Raw genomic sequence first — 17,071 nt, forward strand, 5'->3', positions numbered from 1 at the left:
TGGAATTACAAAAGACCTGAAACAGCCAAATCAGTTTTGAGAAAGAAGAATAAAGCTAGAGGCATCATGCTTCCTGATTTTGAAATATATTACAAAGCTATCATAATTTAAACAGTATGGTACTGGCATAAAGAAAGGCATATAGACCACTGGAATAGATATTCTAGAAAAAAATCCATGCATGTGTGATCAACTGGTCTTTGACAAGGGTGCCAAGAATATCAAATAAGGAAAAGATAGTCTGTTCAACAGTGCTGGGAAAACTGGATTTTCACATGCAAAAGAAGAATTTGAACCCTTATCTGAAACCATACATAAAAATTAATGCAAAATGGATTAAAGATTTAAACATAAGGCCTAAAAGTGTAAAACTTCTGGAAGTAAATATTTGGAGAAAAGCTTCGTGACATTGGTCTTGGAAATGATTTCTTGAATATCAAAAGTACAGGCAACCAAAGCAAAAATAGACAAGTGGGACTACACTATACTAAAAAGCCTCTGTGCAGCAAAGAAAATAATCAGCAGAGTGAAAAGGCAACCCATGAAATGGGAGAATATATTTGCAAACTATATATCTGATAAGGGGTTAATTTCCAAAATATATAAGGAACTCCTATAACTCAAGACCAAAAAGACAACCCTATTAAAAATGGACAAAACATCTGAATAGACATTTCTCCAAAGAAGACATAGAATGGCCTAAGTATTCAGCATCACTAATCATCAGGGACATGCAAATCAAAACCATTATAAGCTACTATTTCACACCTGTCAGGATGGCTATTATCAAAAAACAAAAGACAGCAAATATTGGCAAGGATGTGGAGAAATTGGAATCCTCGTGCACTGTCAGTGAGAATGCAAAATGGTGCAGCCACTATGGAAAACAGTATGGAAATTCCTTTAAAAATTAAAAATCAAACTTCCTTATGATCCAACAATTCCACTTTCAGATATTTATCCAAAAGAATGGAAACCAGTTTCTTTTTTATTTTCATATATAAACCAATGTATTTTCTTGAACATTAACATCCCAAAGAAGTATGTCTGTAAGAGAACTTTTAATATGTCTATAAAAGAACTCTTTTGAGCACTTTGACACTGAAATGGTAAAGTTAAATAGGGCTTTGAGCATTTGCAGAGATCTGCGTAGTGTTGAGCTTGTAACAACTACCATATAATTATTTACCCAAACTCGGTGTAATTGCTTATCTATCACCCATCCAGTTGTTAGAATATAGGGAAACCCATAATTTTTTCAAATTAACAAAGTTTAGCATGGCTTTCTCTGCTCAGATCCTCAACAGTGTAGCAATGGCACCTTTATTAGTTTACATGTACTGTCATTTAAACACCTCATCATGCTTTAATGTTTCACTGTAGAAAACGGTAAAACTAACTACAAATGATGTATTCAACAATGCCAAGTTAACATTAGGAGAGAAAGCCAGTAAAACATCACAGAATGAATGCATAAGGACACCAAAGAATATTAAAAGTTTAAAAAAAAGAGAGAAGACAAGAGCAAAATGTTGACAGGAGTATTAATCTGAATTCAAATAAGGCCGAGCCTGCTTTTATCTGCCCAGCTGGGGTTAGAAAGAACCCAAATTACTAGTATCTCACAAATCCAATTCTACTCTTAGAATTAAAACTTGATGTAAGAGAAATTTTCACAATTTCCAGAAAAGACATCTGTTGAATATAAAGTGATATTTAGGACATTGTAACAACTGATGCTGAGCATAAAGATTCTAAAATATTCCCTGTTAGCCATTATAATAGTTAAATCAGTCAGGAATGCAGTTATTAAAAGAAATCAGTGTAGTAGGGTACCTTATTATGCTTTTTCCTTATTATATTTTCATTCTATAAAATAATATGCAATATTAGTTTGTTACAGCGTTCACGAGTGTAGAATAATATACATGGGTCATATCTGCATGTTAAAATAAGACATCTTTAATTTTGAATGATACTGAGTTTTTAGAAGACCATTAGAGTTATCAACCTTTGCATATAAAATATTTTAGTGCATTTTAGTGAATGTAGCTTTAGGTTATCATCAAGGTAAGATGAATGATTCTAAGCTAATTATAGTAACTCTGGTAATTAAATCTTGGGGGCACTTTTATTTGAGAAAAAAGATATAAGTGATCAAGGAAGAATAATAATACTAAATGTTATCATTAAGCTTATAATTCTATAAAATACTCTGTTGATAAGTTTTGTTTGTTTTCATTTATTATGGTAATAAGTAACATTGCCCTTTTTAGGAGGTCAAGAAACCCTGGTAGATTTCTCCTTAACAAGGATTTAAAATTAATTCATTTTGGAAACTAGCAATTAGGAATTCCCCATTAAGGACTTTCCCATTAAGAACTTTTCATTTAGCAAGAAAGTAAACCCTTGCTACACAGCCTTTGTGGATATTTCCTTAGATAAATGTTTTGTCATTAAGCAATTAGTGATCATTCATAGGAAGCTGGGAAAATGTTATTAGATGGCATCTTAATGACATTTATTTCAGCCTTATGATTATATTAATATAATCATTTGAAAAGGATTTTTAAAACTTAGAAAAGAATGCAGATATGCAAGTGACCAGAGGCTGTCTGTGAATGCACAATGGTCATAGAAGGTTGTTAAAATATCACCCTTGTAGTGGTATTTTCTGAAATCCCATTTGCATTTTATAGACTCTCAACACTATACTGTACCCTTTGTGTTAGATGATTTTGCCCAACTGTAGGTTGATGTAAGGGGTCTGAGCATATTTAAGGTGAGCTAAACCAAGCTATGCTGTTAGGTGGGTGAGGTGTATCAAATGCATTTTCAATTCTCTTCATAAATCAAACAGCATCTATATTGTTTAAACTACTAACTTTGTGTTTTGTCATTAAGCAATTGGTGATCATTCACTGGAAATTTGTTACACAGCAATAGAAAACTAGTACAATGTTACTACACCATGTGAAGTGTTTAATTTCTGTTTTGCTGGATATTGACAAAAAGAAAACAAAACAAAGAGAAAAACTCTAAAATTACCTGTATAAACTTATCTGATGACCCATACTCTTGACCATTTATTAAGAGAGAAATTGTTAGCTCTTAATCTTTTATTACTGGATATTAATATATATTTTAAATAACTATTTAGCAATAAGATAATGTGTAGCCTAATCTAATCATGTATGTTTTAACCACTTCTTACTGGGAAATTACTTGTTTATGAATTACATTATTCTTTTTTAAAATATTTTGAAATGAAAAATAATTTCATTTTAATATCAAAAATGTTCTTTGGTGCATTAATATGAGTGATCATTTTAGCTCATCATAATTGAGGAAATCAGTGTATATATTGATGTAGTATTATGAAAAAAGTTTATTTTTAAAAGACTCTTGTCTTTTTTATTTTCATGACTCATCATTTAGCATATAATAGATTTCACAATCCATTCATGCCTACTAACTCAATTTATCCTCATCATCATCCCATGAGTTTCAGATTGACAGACTTCAACTTTATGTATTGTTATTTCAGTGATTTCAAAGCTAAGTGTATCTTAGCAGATAACAGAATCCATGAAGATCAGGAAAACCAACTCAGAAGATGGTACCATGAAGGCAGTACACAGACTTGTCCTTGAACCATGTCCAAAAAAAGCCCTTTTGGGGTTTTATGGGACCCAATAAATACAAATTTTTTCCCCATCCAAATTCAAACCCAACTGAAAGGAACAAAAAAAAATCTGGTAGAGATAGCTTAAAATACCATCTGTGTTACTGATAAAAAGCTGATTGGAGGGTACTGGCTTGGATTTGGCCAAATGTCTTGCACCCCAGAATTAGAAAGATGACCCATCAAGTCACAGGCAGCATGGAGAATTCCTGACGCCTGCTGCGAGGCAAGGACTTGATACTGACACATTCTTCCTGGTGGGATTTCCTATACCCGCATCAGACCCGAAATGCGTGGGCAAGTGGATCCCTGGGGAAGGAGGAGAGGAGCCAGAAGCCTGCACTTCTGCTAACTCTCCAGCCACGCACATCACTCTCCTGCCCTGGGCTGCAGAGAAGGGCAGAGTGCTTCTCTCATCAAAGATCCCTCCTACATCCCCCACTTAAGTGATCTCATGTTGATTTTTCAGGCTGCCAGAGGGAGGATCTAAGTCAGAAACTGGGGAGGGGGGCAGAAAAGTGGAGAGGAAAGCTTGACCCCCCTTTCACCATAGAGACCAAGTGATTAATCATTATTCCCACTTACCGGCGCATCACCTCTGGCTATTTCAAAGTTCTGCCTGTGAGAATCAGGGACAGGAAATGCCCTCACTGTATTTGTCTGATTTTACCTTATTATTGAAAATCCATGAGTGGATCCATTCCTGTTGCACTGAAAAACAAAAGAAACACACCAGCCTCTGACCGTGGGCTGGGCACAGGTACCTCTGCCGTCTCGCTCTAAACTGCTCTCCTGTTGCTCATTGGCTTCCAATTCTGCAGACAGTTCTCTCTTGCTTCAGTGTTTTAGTATATGCTCTTCTCTCTATCTAGAGCATCCGCTCCAACCCAGACACACACACACAGTCCCATCATTATGGTTGGGATCTGTGTCCCCACCCAGTCTCATGTTGAACTGTAACCCCCAGTGTTGAGGTGCAGCCTGGTGGAAGGTGATTGGATCATGGGGGTGGGTCCTTCATGAATGGTTTAGCACCACCCCCTTGGTGCTGTTGTCCTGACAGTTATCATGAGATCTGGTTGTTGAAGAGTGTGTAGCATCTCCCCTCTCTCTCTTGCTCCTGCCCCTGCCATGTAAGACATGATTGCTAGGACTTTGCCTTCCACTGTAATTATAAGTTTCCTAAGGCCTCCCCAGAAGCCAAACAGAAACCACTATGCTTCCTGTACAGCCTGTAGAACCATGAGCCAGTTAAACCTCTTTTCTTTATAATTTGCCCAGTGTTTGGTATTTCATTGTAGCAATGCGAGAATGGACTAATGCAGGGTCTCAGCTCAAAATGATACTTTCTTGATGAGGTTATCTTGATCACCTCCGGTCTAAGACAGGATCCTCCTATTATTCTCTTTTGTAGGACTCGGACTTATTTTTCCATAGCATAGCACACCACAATTTTTGTTCATATAAAAAAAAAAAACAACTTTGTTTGTGGTTGTTAAATGTCTGCTAACCATGTAGGATCATGTCAGTTGAGCCTGGTAGACTCAGGCTCTAGCAGAAAACTGATGCTCTGTAAATATTTCTTGAGTTGATAAATAAGAGATTGAATGACCAAGGGATGTATTCTTTTTATTTACTTTAATATAGTTGTTGTTTTATGATTTTAGCAAATGAGTATAGAAAGAGGCAAAGTAATCTAGAAAAAGCACAGATGCTTAAAACTTAGTAGAAGAATAACTGAATCTCTCAAAGGCAAATTAGAGAGGATGTGAAAGCATGGGCATGATATGAGGGAGCAAGAGAGGCTCCAGTTACTTGGGAAGGCTCTTAGAAATGGATACTGCTAAGCTGCTTCCCAAGAGAGGCTGGTGGATTGGGTCTGAGGAGGGGCCCCAGCTAAGTCCCGTGTAGCAGAGCAGGTTTGGTTTGCAGACACTGCAAACTTTAGGGTCATCTAAAGTTTAAATTACACTCAGGGAATACAGCATCAGTAGCAGGAGTCCTCGACTCGGCTATCACATTCTTTCCCATGTTATCTCCTTCGTAATGTTTTATGCTGACAGTGCTGATGTGATATAGATAGAGGCATTCCATTTCTTAAGTGGTGAAAGGGAAGTAAAAGAAGGAGTATGCCTGAATGAAATCATGCAAACAGCACAAGGAAACTTTCTGTAAGGAGCTGTCAGTTTTACTACCCACATCTCTGCAATGGTCTCACTGGCAAAGTACCCATATCTCTGCAGTGGTTTCATTGGCAAATAATTAGGGTTGCAATTTATAGGATTAATTAATTTAAGAAAAGACAAATGGTGGGGCGTGGTGACTCATGCCTGTAATACCAGCTCTTTGGGAGGACAAGGCAGGCAGATCACTTGAGGCCAGGAATTCAGACCAGCCTGGCCTACATGGTGAAACCCTGTCTCTACTGAAAATATAAAAATTAGCTGGGCGTGGTGGCACGTGCCTGTAATCTCAGCTACTTGGGTGGCTGAGGCAGAAGAATCACTTGAACCCAGGAAGTGGGGGTTGCAGTGAGCCCAGATGGCGCCACAGCACTCCAGCCTGGGTGACAGAGTGAGACTCCGTTTCAAAAATAAATAAGAAAAGATGACAATGCAAACTACTAAAATTATATTGTATCTGTCCTTGATCATTTACTGAACTTAAAGAGATCAAATTTATCTAAAACTAAAATGACTTATACTGAAATGCTTTCTGGGAGCATGTTCAGTATTTTACAAATATGAATACACTTTGCAAATATATTTTATAAATAACATTTTATCAGATTGGACAGAGATTTAAAAAAAAAAAAACTTACTGTGATAGTTATATGAACAAACAGAATGTCTACCATATTTTTAGTGGCTAGTGCTATAGTGTATCTTAAGATACCTTTGTTCATCATCACACTTTGCTTGCCTTCATCATTGAAAGGCTGGCAGGTGCCCCTAAGGCAGCTGCATGCGGCCACCTGCAGGTGACCATGGCTCAGCCTGGGGGTGGTTTTGCTCTGCTCCCTGGGGCTGGCTCCTGTGTGCTCCCTAAGGAAGGGCAGTGTGGCCTCAGCTGCAGGGAGGCCTCTAACAAACTTGGCCATGAAAGGAACTCTCTGAAACTGACCCAGTTGTTCCACAGTTTTTTGGATAAACAGAAATTGACCCTTCTGGTCTTAAAGCTTGAAATTTGCATTTGTTTTATCTGAGTTCCTTTCTCAGGAAAGGGCCTTCAGACCTCTCAGAAAAAGTATCAAGGAACTGAAACTTAACAGGTCACCACATCCAGACAATAAAATGCCTGACCCCACATTCATCATGGTTGCTTCCTTGTCCCACCCTAGTTCCTGTTTTCCTACACATTGTTAAATTTCTTCCCTGCTGTAAAAACCCCTAGTTTTAGTTGATCAGAGATTAATTTGAGACTGAGCTCCCATCTCCTGAGCTGTAGCACCCAATTAAAGCCTTCTTCCTTGTCACTTCAGTCATTGGCTTTCTGTGCAGCAAACAGCAGGACCTAGACCAAACCCCTGCTGTTTCAGTTGTAGCAGGATGAGCCGCAGACAAAACTCCTCAGACACCAGATTAAAGAAGGTAGAGGTTTTTTATTACGCCGGGAGCATCGATAGACTCGTGTCTTAAGAGCCAAGCTCCCTGAAAAAGAAATTCTTGGCCTTTTTAAAGGCTTACAACTTTAAGGGGTCCATGTGAAAGGGTCGTGATAAATTGAGCAAGCGTGGGAAACGTGACTGGAGGCTACATGCATCAGCTAACAGAACAAAAAGTTTTACAATACTTTTTTCATACAGTGTCTGGAATTTACAGATAACACAGGTAGTTTAGGTCAGGGGTTGATGTTATTATTATTGCTTTTTTTAACTTCTAGGGCCACGTGGTGGTGCCAAGGTTGTCTAGCTATTTATCTTACTTTTGTTTTTTCCAACTTTTTGCTTTCTCTCTTTCTTCTTGTGAACTAGGCAAGGTTGGGGGAGGAGGGCAGCGGGAGTAGTAGTGGTCTCCTCCCTTACAGTAACCTCCCCAGGGAAAGCAACGTGCAGGAAGGAAGAGCAATGGAATATTATCTGGCACACAAACCAAAGAAGAGACGTCAACTTCTTTGCTGTGCCTATCTGACATTCTTGGTGGCTCCATTTAGAAACATTGGACCACTGGTCTTCCAACTGCCTTTGTCTACACTGTGCTGGTGGCAGAGAGGTGTCTGGTGCCCAGACCAACCCTATCCCCTGCTGTTCTCCTCCATCCCTGCCTTAATGATGCCCAGCTCACACTGTCATTTGATTTTCAGCAGTGTGATATTGATGCCTTAAACCACCTGCATCTCCATCCCATTTGTTTTTCAAATGAATGGAACTGTGATTAAAAGAAAAATATGGCACTGTAGCATTTTTAACCAGGACCTGGCATTCTCTCAAATTATTTATGTCTTTCTAAAAGGTATTATATTATATCAGTGCTTTCCAGTCCAAAAACCAAATTGAAATGTTTGATTGATATGCTACTTGTAATAGAGTAGGGTTGAAGCAGAGGTCACAGACAGTAGGAACATGTACTAACTTAATGGCATTTTCTTTCTTAGAAGACAAGATATTATCAAGACTGAATTTGGAGGAGGAAGACAAACCTAGAGCTATTCCACGTACAGAGGAATTTCATTATCATGGATATCAGTGATACAAATCCCATCATTACCAGTGTCTAAAGATACAAATAGCACTATAGTTTTAATTTTTATCCCAGGGATATGCCTTCAATTTTCTCTTTTATTATAATTTTTATGAGTGATTTAACCATATTACAGCAATTGGGAAATAAAGAAGGCAACAGCACACCTGGTCTCCTAAGCTATAGGCTCTTGCTACAAGGAGGGATGTCCATCAGCCCGAACTGGAACTAGGGCTCGCTTTCCTGTCGCAGGGAATATTATTATAACAAAACTAATGGGCTCCAGATGCAGATCTATTCACTTTCCTCCCGTTTCTACCAATAATCGGAAACTGTTAATGTCTTCTGGTAACAGTTTTTTCTCACAAATGCTAACAAAGATAGTATCTTGAAATTATAAACCAACTAATCTTATGTACTTGATAGGTTTTATTTAGAAAAACCTATTTTGAGACACTGTAAAAACAGTGAAAAGAATATTAGCTTAGGATTCAGACTGGGTAAGAGTCTTGGTTTTAATTAGGTTTATGTTCAATCTGTGATTCTTTGATAGCACACACACACTCATAGAACAATGACCATTAGTGATTACTTACGTTAATTAAATGCTCAGTTTAAGCCTGGCACAAAATTATGAAATCCTTTGACGAAAGTTATTCTTTATTTTATTCTATTTTTAGTATAACATGAAAAAGTACCTGCTATCCTGTTAAACTTCTCATTATAAAAATAATGTGAAAAGTTGCACTCAGACAAAAACCACCACCCCACTGGTACAATATGGAAATATGGATCCCAGCATGGATGATTTAGTAGGTGTTAACAGAGTAAGCTGAGAGTTAAAAAAAATAAAAACCTAAACAAAGACATATTTTGTGGATACTCACCATTATCTTATAGCAATAAGATGTAGGCTATACATAACGGCCAAATGTGGAAGTCAAACCAATTTCAGATGTTCGGTAACTTACAAGACTGTGCACAAAATGTGAAATAACAATTTCAAAGAAGACAGTACTCAAAAAATGAGATATGTAAAAGAGGATAATTATCTACCTTTTCTTAGCAATGAAGCATATTAGAATCTTGAACATGTTACTCCAGAGTAATCTCTCCATGACAGAATTATCATGGACATTCTACTAAATATCTAAAACTCTTTCAAGATGCACCCTTCCAGCTTGACCCAGTGCAAATCTCACGTCTTCTGAGAGGCATTCCCCAAATTATCCAGTACTCTTTGTTCAAGTCCCATTCAGAACCCCTGAATTTGTCTATACTAGGGGTGTATCTGTTTGTGTCAGAGAAATTCAGGGGCCAGTAGAACACTATACTCTTGAATCCTCAGCCATATCACAGTGCCATACATATAATTTGGTACCCAATAAATATTTTATGATTCAAAAAATGTGTAAATATGAAAGATAACTTTCACAAGTGTTTGTGTATATAAAGTTAGCAATGACCAAGAAGGAATGCCACAAATTACTAGATTTATAACAAAAAATTACTGAAGGGTTTACAGACAGATTGACGGATCCAACATTACTATGAAAATTTACTAAGACAATGAATCTTTTCAGTTTTTCTTTTTATCTTCACAGTGCATTGTGTTTCTACCTGCTGTCTTATTTTTAGAATAATTTAGAAAAAGAAAATGAAGGCTCTTTTTCCTGATTTTGGCATGAATCCCCCTTGTTTCAAATGAAGATGGCATCATGAGGCAGCTGAAAGAGGAGAGCTTAGGTAATGCACAATGTGTTGGCTGCCTGTCCACGTCCGTCATGCACTGATGTGGTAGGCAAGCAATCTTTTTGTTAAAATCATGTTTGTGACCATAATCATTTGAATGAATTCTTTTACAGAAATTAAAATCCCAGTAAGAAAAAAAATTCATTATACACCTATTAAGAATGGAAAAAAAAAAAAACCTGGCAGTACCAAGTGCTGACAAGAATGTGGAACAACTATAACTCTCCTCTATTGTTTATGGGAATGCAAAAAATGGGACTGCACTTTTGATTTGGCTCTCAGCTTAGGGGTGCTGTTAATGTACAGGGATGCTACTGATTTTTGTACATTGGTTTTGTATCACAAAACTTAGCTGAAATTGCCTATCATCTCAAGGAGCTTTTGGGCAGAGACTATGGGGTTTTCTCAATGTAGAATCATGTCATCTGCATACAGGATTAGTTTGACTTTCTCTCCTCCTATTTGGATACCTTTTCTTTCTTTCTCTTGCCTGCTCTGACCAGGACCTCCAATACTATGTTGAATAGGAGTGGTAAGGGAGGGCCTCCTTCCTTGTCTTGTGCCGGTTTTCAAGGGGAATGCTTCCAGCTTTTAACCATTCAGTATGATATTGGCTGTGGGTTTGTCATAGACGTCTCCTTATTTTAAAGTATGTTCCTTCAATACCTAGTTTATTGAGAGTTTCAACACAAAAGGGTGTTGAATTTTTTGGAAAGCTTTTTCTACATCTATTGAGATAATCATGTGCTTTTTGTCTTTAGTTCTGTTTGCGTAATGAATCGTATTTATTGATGTGCATATGTTAAAGCAACCTTGAATTGCAGGGATAAAGCCTACTTGATCATGGTGGGTTAGCTTTTTGATGTTCTGCTGGAGTTGGTTTGCTAGTATTTTGTTGAAGATTTTTGCATCTGTGTTCATCAAGGATATAGAACTGAAGTTTTCTTTTTTGTTGTGTCTCTGCCAGGTTTGGGTATCAGGATGATGCTGCCTCTTAGGATGAGCTGGGAATGAGTCCCTCCTTCTATTTTGTTTTATTTTATTTTATTTTATTTTTTTGAGTAGCTTCAGTATTTTCCTGCATGTTTTTCAAGTAAAGAAAGTAACCGCCAGAGAAAGAAATGACAATGAACAGTCAGCTTTGGTAAGCTGACTATGGAAATTAGCGACCACAGAGGCTAGGATTAACATTAGGGTTTTTTTGGTGATATAACAAGTAGAGTCCAGAAAACTGCCGCCATATGTTTACTTGAACCCAAAAATTCAGCAGCAGATTTTCAGAACAGAATTTGTAATCTTGAAATTCTGCTTTGTTTAACTCTAGGCCATAAAATCTTTAATGAAAATGTTTGCTTTAAAAATTGGCTGATTATGCATACATGATCGATTTTTATAATTTTCTAATGTTGGTTTAAGTTTATAAACTATATTATAAATGCTTGGCTGGATCCCATGAGAAAATCCCAAACAGTAGTTGTCAGCCTCTTTAGACTCTGAGCCCTTTCTTCAAACAAAACCTCCCAGTGCATCACATGGATAAAAGAGCTCAGAAGGCCAGGCATGGTGGCTCACACCTGTAACCCAGCACTTTGGGAGGCTGAGGTGGGCAGATCATCTGAGGTCAGGAGTTCGAGACCAGCCTGGCCAACATGACAACATCCCATCTTTACTCAAAATACAAAAATGAGGCGGGCATGGTGGTACACACCTGTAATCCCAGCTACTCTGGAGGCTGAGGCGGGAGAATCACTTGAGCCCTGGAGGTGGAGGTTGCAGTGAGCCAAGACTGCACTACTGCACTCCAGCCTGGGAGACAGAGTGAGATTCCATAAAGAAAAAAAAAAAAAGCTCAGAAGTGCTCATCTACCTAGTGTGGGAGGTAGCTGCATCCAGCAGTGTGTGTGGTTTCCACATGCACACTACTAATGCCACCACTCCAAATGTCAGTTCGAATTGTAGTTTATGGATTGAACCACATGGCATAACCACACATTTAATTTGGTTCTTGCTAATGGAGCTTTCAACTGATGATGTCTTTGAAAGTAGAAGTCTATTGCCTGGCAGGTAAGATTCACGTCAGGATAACATATCTGTATCCTAGAAATTCACTTGTCACTACGTAAAATGTCCCTTATTGCTTTGTTTCATCCTTTGGACTGTCCTGCTTTCCTTTTTAAAATAATGCTTTCTATTTGGGGAAGAGTGGGAAGATCAAAGCTCAGCTGGTTGAATTCAGATGCTTTTAAGACAGTCAGAAGGGGAGGACAGGTAGGCAATCAGATATATGGGTATAAAGCTCAGAACAGACTATTTACAGGTAAAAACGGATTCTTCCATGTGGATGGCTACTATCAAACAGAAAATACCAAGTGTTAGGGAGGATGTGGAGAAACTGGAATTCTTGTGCACTGTTAGAATATAAAATTGAATAGCTACCACAGGAAACAGTATGGCAGTTCTCAAAAAATTAACAATAGAATTCCCATGTGATCGATCAATTCTGCTTTTGGCTATATACTGAAAGAATTGAAAACAGGGAATCAAAGAGATATTTGCACACCCATGTTCATAGCATTATTTACAATGGCTAAAATATGGAAGCCACCCAAGAATCCATCAGTGGATGAGTGGATGAGCAAAATATGGTTTGTACACACAGTAGAATATTATTCAGCCTTAAAAAAACAGAAATGTCATAATATGCTGTAACATGAATGATCTTAGAGGACATTATGCTAAGTGAAATAAGCCAGCCACAAAAAGATAATACGATATGATTCCACTTACATGAGGTACTTAAAATAATCAAATGCATAGAGACAGAAATGCTGTAAGATTTGACCTTATCGCTGTATACATATATTTCAAATTGTACCCCAAAATGTGTACAAGTACAATGCCTCAATTACGTATTAAAACTTTAAAACAAGAAGGTAGAATGGTGGTTGCCAGGGGGTTGGGTGGAGGGGAGAAGGGGGAGTTAATTGTTTAATGGGTACAGTGTTTAATTGTGCAAGATGAAAGCAGTTCTGGAGATGGTTGGTGGTGATGGTCACACAACATCATGAATATACTTAATAGCATGGGTCTGTACTCTTCTAAGTGGTTAAGATGGTAAAATGTATATGACATTTTACTACAATTTTTAAAATTTGGAAAAAAACGGATAAGCCTCCACACTGAAATAGTAAATGGAAGCCAATTCATAGCATGAACGCAGTAAAGGGCCTAAGACCAAACTTGAGGGAGCCAGTAGTCAAGGGCTGGGTAGGGAGGACAAGCCTGTTAGGAGATGGAGAATGTGGTTCTGGAGGTGGGAGGAGCCCAGACAAGCACAGCATCATGGAAACCAAAGGAGGATAGTGTTTCAAGGAGGAAAGGGTCCAGTGCCAAATGCCCCTGAGAATGCAAAGGGCATGAAGTTGGAAATGCCCACAAGTTTTAACAGCACAGCGGTCATTGGTGACCTCCAGAATCATGTCTGCCACCCAATCTGGTAACCCTTCATGACTGTAAACTCCTTGAGAGCAGGCACCTTGAACAGACCTCTACATCCTCCTGTTTTGCTTTTCACTTAAGAAGTGCTCAGTAAATATTTACTACATAGCGAACTCAGATGATGGTATTTATGGTATTTTCAGGCAGGTGATGGAACTATACTATATTCTGATTGTGTTGATGATTACACAAATCTATATATAATAGTGTTAAAACTCATAAACCTGTACACCTCAAAACAATTAATTTTATTGTAACTTAATTTAAATTAAAAAAAATAGTAAGATTCTTTTTCTTGCATAGTGATGGGCTCTTGAGTGTTTATTATAAAATGACTCGAAATTTTATATGTGTTTTCTAAACAGCTCTTTGTATTTATACAAGATTTAATAGTATTGAATATTGAATTAAAAGATGTGAAGTTTTAAATACAGTATTTAGGAGAAATACAGAAAAGGTGGTAGGCAATATATGGAAATACATGCGTGATTTAAGTCAATAGCAAGAGGAATGAAAAAGCAAGCAATAAAAAAATATGCATTGTCTCTTTTTTTTTTTTAACAGGCAGGAATGGGCCACTTGCGTGTAACAAAAGATGGACTGCGCTTGGAAGGGGAATCAGAATTTTTATTCCCATTGTATGCCAAAGAAATACACTCCAGAATGGTAAGAAAATGTTGAAAGACAAATAATTTGTGCTTTACGAAAAATAAATCATGTTTAAGCACAAAAATTCAATATAGTTTAGAGAAGATTTTTAAGGCGCATACACGTGCACGTATTCATGATATGCTCTTTATAAAAAGCTTGACTATTAGGTTGTAGAATTTATCTCTGATATTACCTTCTAAAAATATTTCATTTTAATGTGCTTCAGATCTGAATTCAGTGGCCTCAGTAGTTTAGACCACAATAAACTAAAGGTTTTAGAAATGAAAATTTTTACCAAGAACAATTTAAACTTCCTTACGTTAGATCAACTAACTTAAACCTATTTATCTTAGGGTATTCAAAATTATCTAAGAAGCTTAGAAAGAAATTTGTTTCGGCCAGGTGCGATGGCTCACGCCTGTAATCCCAGCACTTTGGGAGGCCGAGGTGGGTGGATCACCTGAGGTCACGCCAGCTTGACCAACATGGAGAAACCCTGTCTCTACTAAAAATATAAAATTAGCCAGGTGTGGTGGTGCATGCCTTTAATCCCAGCTACTTGGGAGGCTGAGGTAGGAGAATCGCTTGAACCCGAGAAGCGGAGGTTGTGGTGAGCCCAGCTAGCACCATTGCAGTCCAGCCTGGGCAACAAGAGTGAAACTCTGTCACCAAAAAAAAAAAAAAAAAAAATCGTTTCATTGTATTATGTTCTGCATTTATTATACTAATTATAGATTATGATCCTGTAAGATTCTAAACAAGTAGATTCAGCATTGTCATTAAATAATTATGTGACTTTAAAAGTAAATCAGGGTTTTCTTCATTTACCTCCATAGAGCTTATAAGAAGGACAGCCAAGAATAAAGTGCAAATACGTTCAAACAGTGTTTGTAATATGTTCTATTTCTACTTAAGTAATGCTATGACCATTATAGTAGGCATGAACATTTTGCCAGATTATTGATAAATGGCATTACCTCCCCGACCCACAAAAAGTGAAAACTTCACCCAGCTATAACTTTCTAGTTATTCGAAGAGCAGAGTCTTCATTTTCCTTTCATATTTCTGAATATGAAAGGGTATTTCAGTATCTCCTAACTGCGGAGGCTGTACCAGCTACTATAGGAGAATTAGAAAGGAAACAAAAGACTTACTAAGAAACATGAGGTCTTGTTAGAGAGATAAAACACACTCCTGAACCAGACATTCACCAGGCTCTATTACCAATTGCAAAATGGCATGGCATATGACTAACACATAAATATCACAAAGACAGATCCCAGTGAGTGAAAAGTACATAAGTAGTTTTAGGTGCTGTTATGTTACTTCTGGGGCTATCTTATTGGCAGTGGGAGCCAGATGATGACCTGCAGTATAATAGGCAGGTAAGAGCCTGATTCTGTGAGGCTTACCCTTACCTTATGTCATATACTTACCTTAATTGCGATGGCATTTCAGTGTGTGAAACAATCCTGTCCTACAGGATTTCCCTTTTGTAAAAAGGGAAGTCAGACATGAATGAAGCGTTCGAGTGTTAGAACTTGGCCTTCTTTTTTCCCCGGAGTTGCGTTGGCTGATCTTCTGCCATATTTTGGGAAGAATCAGACTGGTAGAACAGTCCAGTGACTGAAATCAGGTGACTAGATTATAGCAAATTTAATATTCTGGAATTAATAATAACTCTCAGTTATATTTTATCAGGCCATTTCATCTCCAGTATGCTTTTAAAAACAGAAAGCAAAATTATAGAGAATATCTCAGATAATCACATATTAAAGTCTTAGAATGTCGCATTAATGAGTATGTCAATCAATACATAAAATTCAGTAACAATTTGAATAATATTATGTGATAACAGAGCTGTACAGTGTTTTATAACTAATATGGCTTTCCAATAAGAGCCATCCCAGAACAAAACTATGCTTCCTAACTTCTGTATGGATTGATAGATTAGTTGTAAATTTCCTTTTCAAAGATGAGTATAGGAAGCAATTTTCCATAAAATTAGAGAAAAGAAATTACTTTATGAATTTGCAAAATTTGATACATAACTCATTTATGTGTACTGATGGGCTGAGATAATTTCTTCATTATAAATATAATTCAACATGCTACTCTGGCCTCTAACATCTTATTACCCAGTAGTCCCTCAAAAGTAATACATGAGGGCCTGTATTGAGTTCATACTTTGAATTCATGGCTTAAACCCATCCACCATGCCCATTAGTTCAAACACGTAACAATTATTTCCTTTAAACAAAAAGGTTTTTAAAAACTACAGAGCCATGATCAAAAACTAAATGAAGCAAATACGTGGTAATAAAGCTTACTTGAAATGATCATCTGTGAAGTTCCCAGCCCTGAAAAGAAGCTTTAGCTTACAGCCAGAGCCCACAGTGTGACGGGAACCAAATGGTCACCTCGTTGGGACTCCAGGCAAGCCCATTGCATAAGACAGTGCTGAAGACAGACAACAACTACAACTATTTGAATAAAACAGCATATTAAAAAATAGCTACAACTATTTGAATAAAGCAGCATATCTGAGGGGAGGAGACTACAAAGATGCCCGTCCAGAACTTGAATATCACTGAGGACAGAAGCCCTAAGTCACCATTGAAAGACTGGGAGGCCCTGTGGACCAAGTGAAAACAACAGGACAGACTTTAGACAGGCTGGCAAGAGCCGAAAGGTAGACGCATCCACACAGTGGAACATAAAAATTGAAATTTCGTATGATGAAATCTTCATCTAAAAAAAAAAAGCCCAAAAAACTTTACATAAAGGAAGATCAATATCCAACTAA

At 37.5% G+C, this 17,071-nt stretch overlaps 1 protein-coding gene across 2 annotated transcripts in view; it reads left to right on the top strand.

Annotated features, from left to right (window-relative positions):
• The window catches only part of SGCG (sarcoglycan gamma), an 81,545-nt gene that overhangs the window by 20,337 nt on the left and 44,137 nt on the right, over nucleotides 1–17,071 (top strand). For both annotated transcript variants that reach the window (XM_025364597.1, XM_025364598.1), the window contains one exon: nucleotides 14,179–14,280. In XM_025364597.1, coding sequence (XP_025220382.1) covers nucleotides 14,179–14,280 — 102 coding nt within the window. The remainder of the gene's footprint in view (nucleotides 1–14,178; nucleotides 14,281–17,071) is intronic.

The sequence above is a fragment of the Theropithecus gelada genome, chromosome 17, assembly GCF_003255815.1.
Source record: "Theropithecus gelada isolate Dixy chromosome 17, Tgel_1.0, whole genome shotgun sequence".
In the NCBI taxonomy this organism is placed as follows: Eukaryota; Metazoa; Chordata; class Mammalia; order Primates; family Cercopithecidae; genus Theropithecus; species Theropithecus gelada.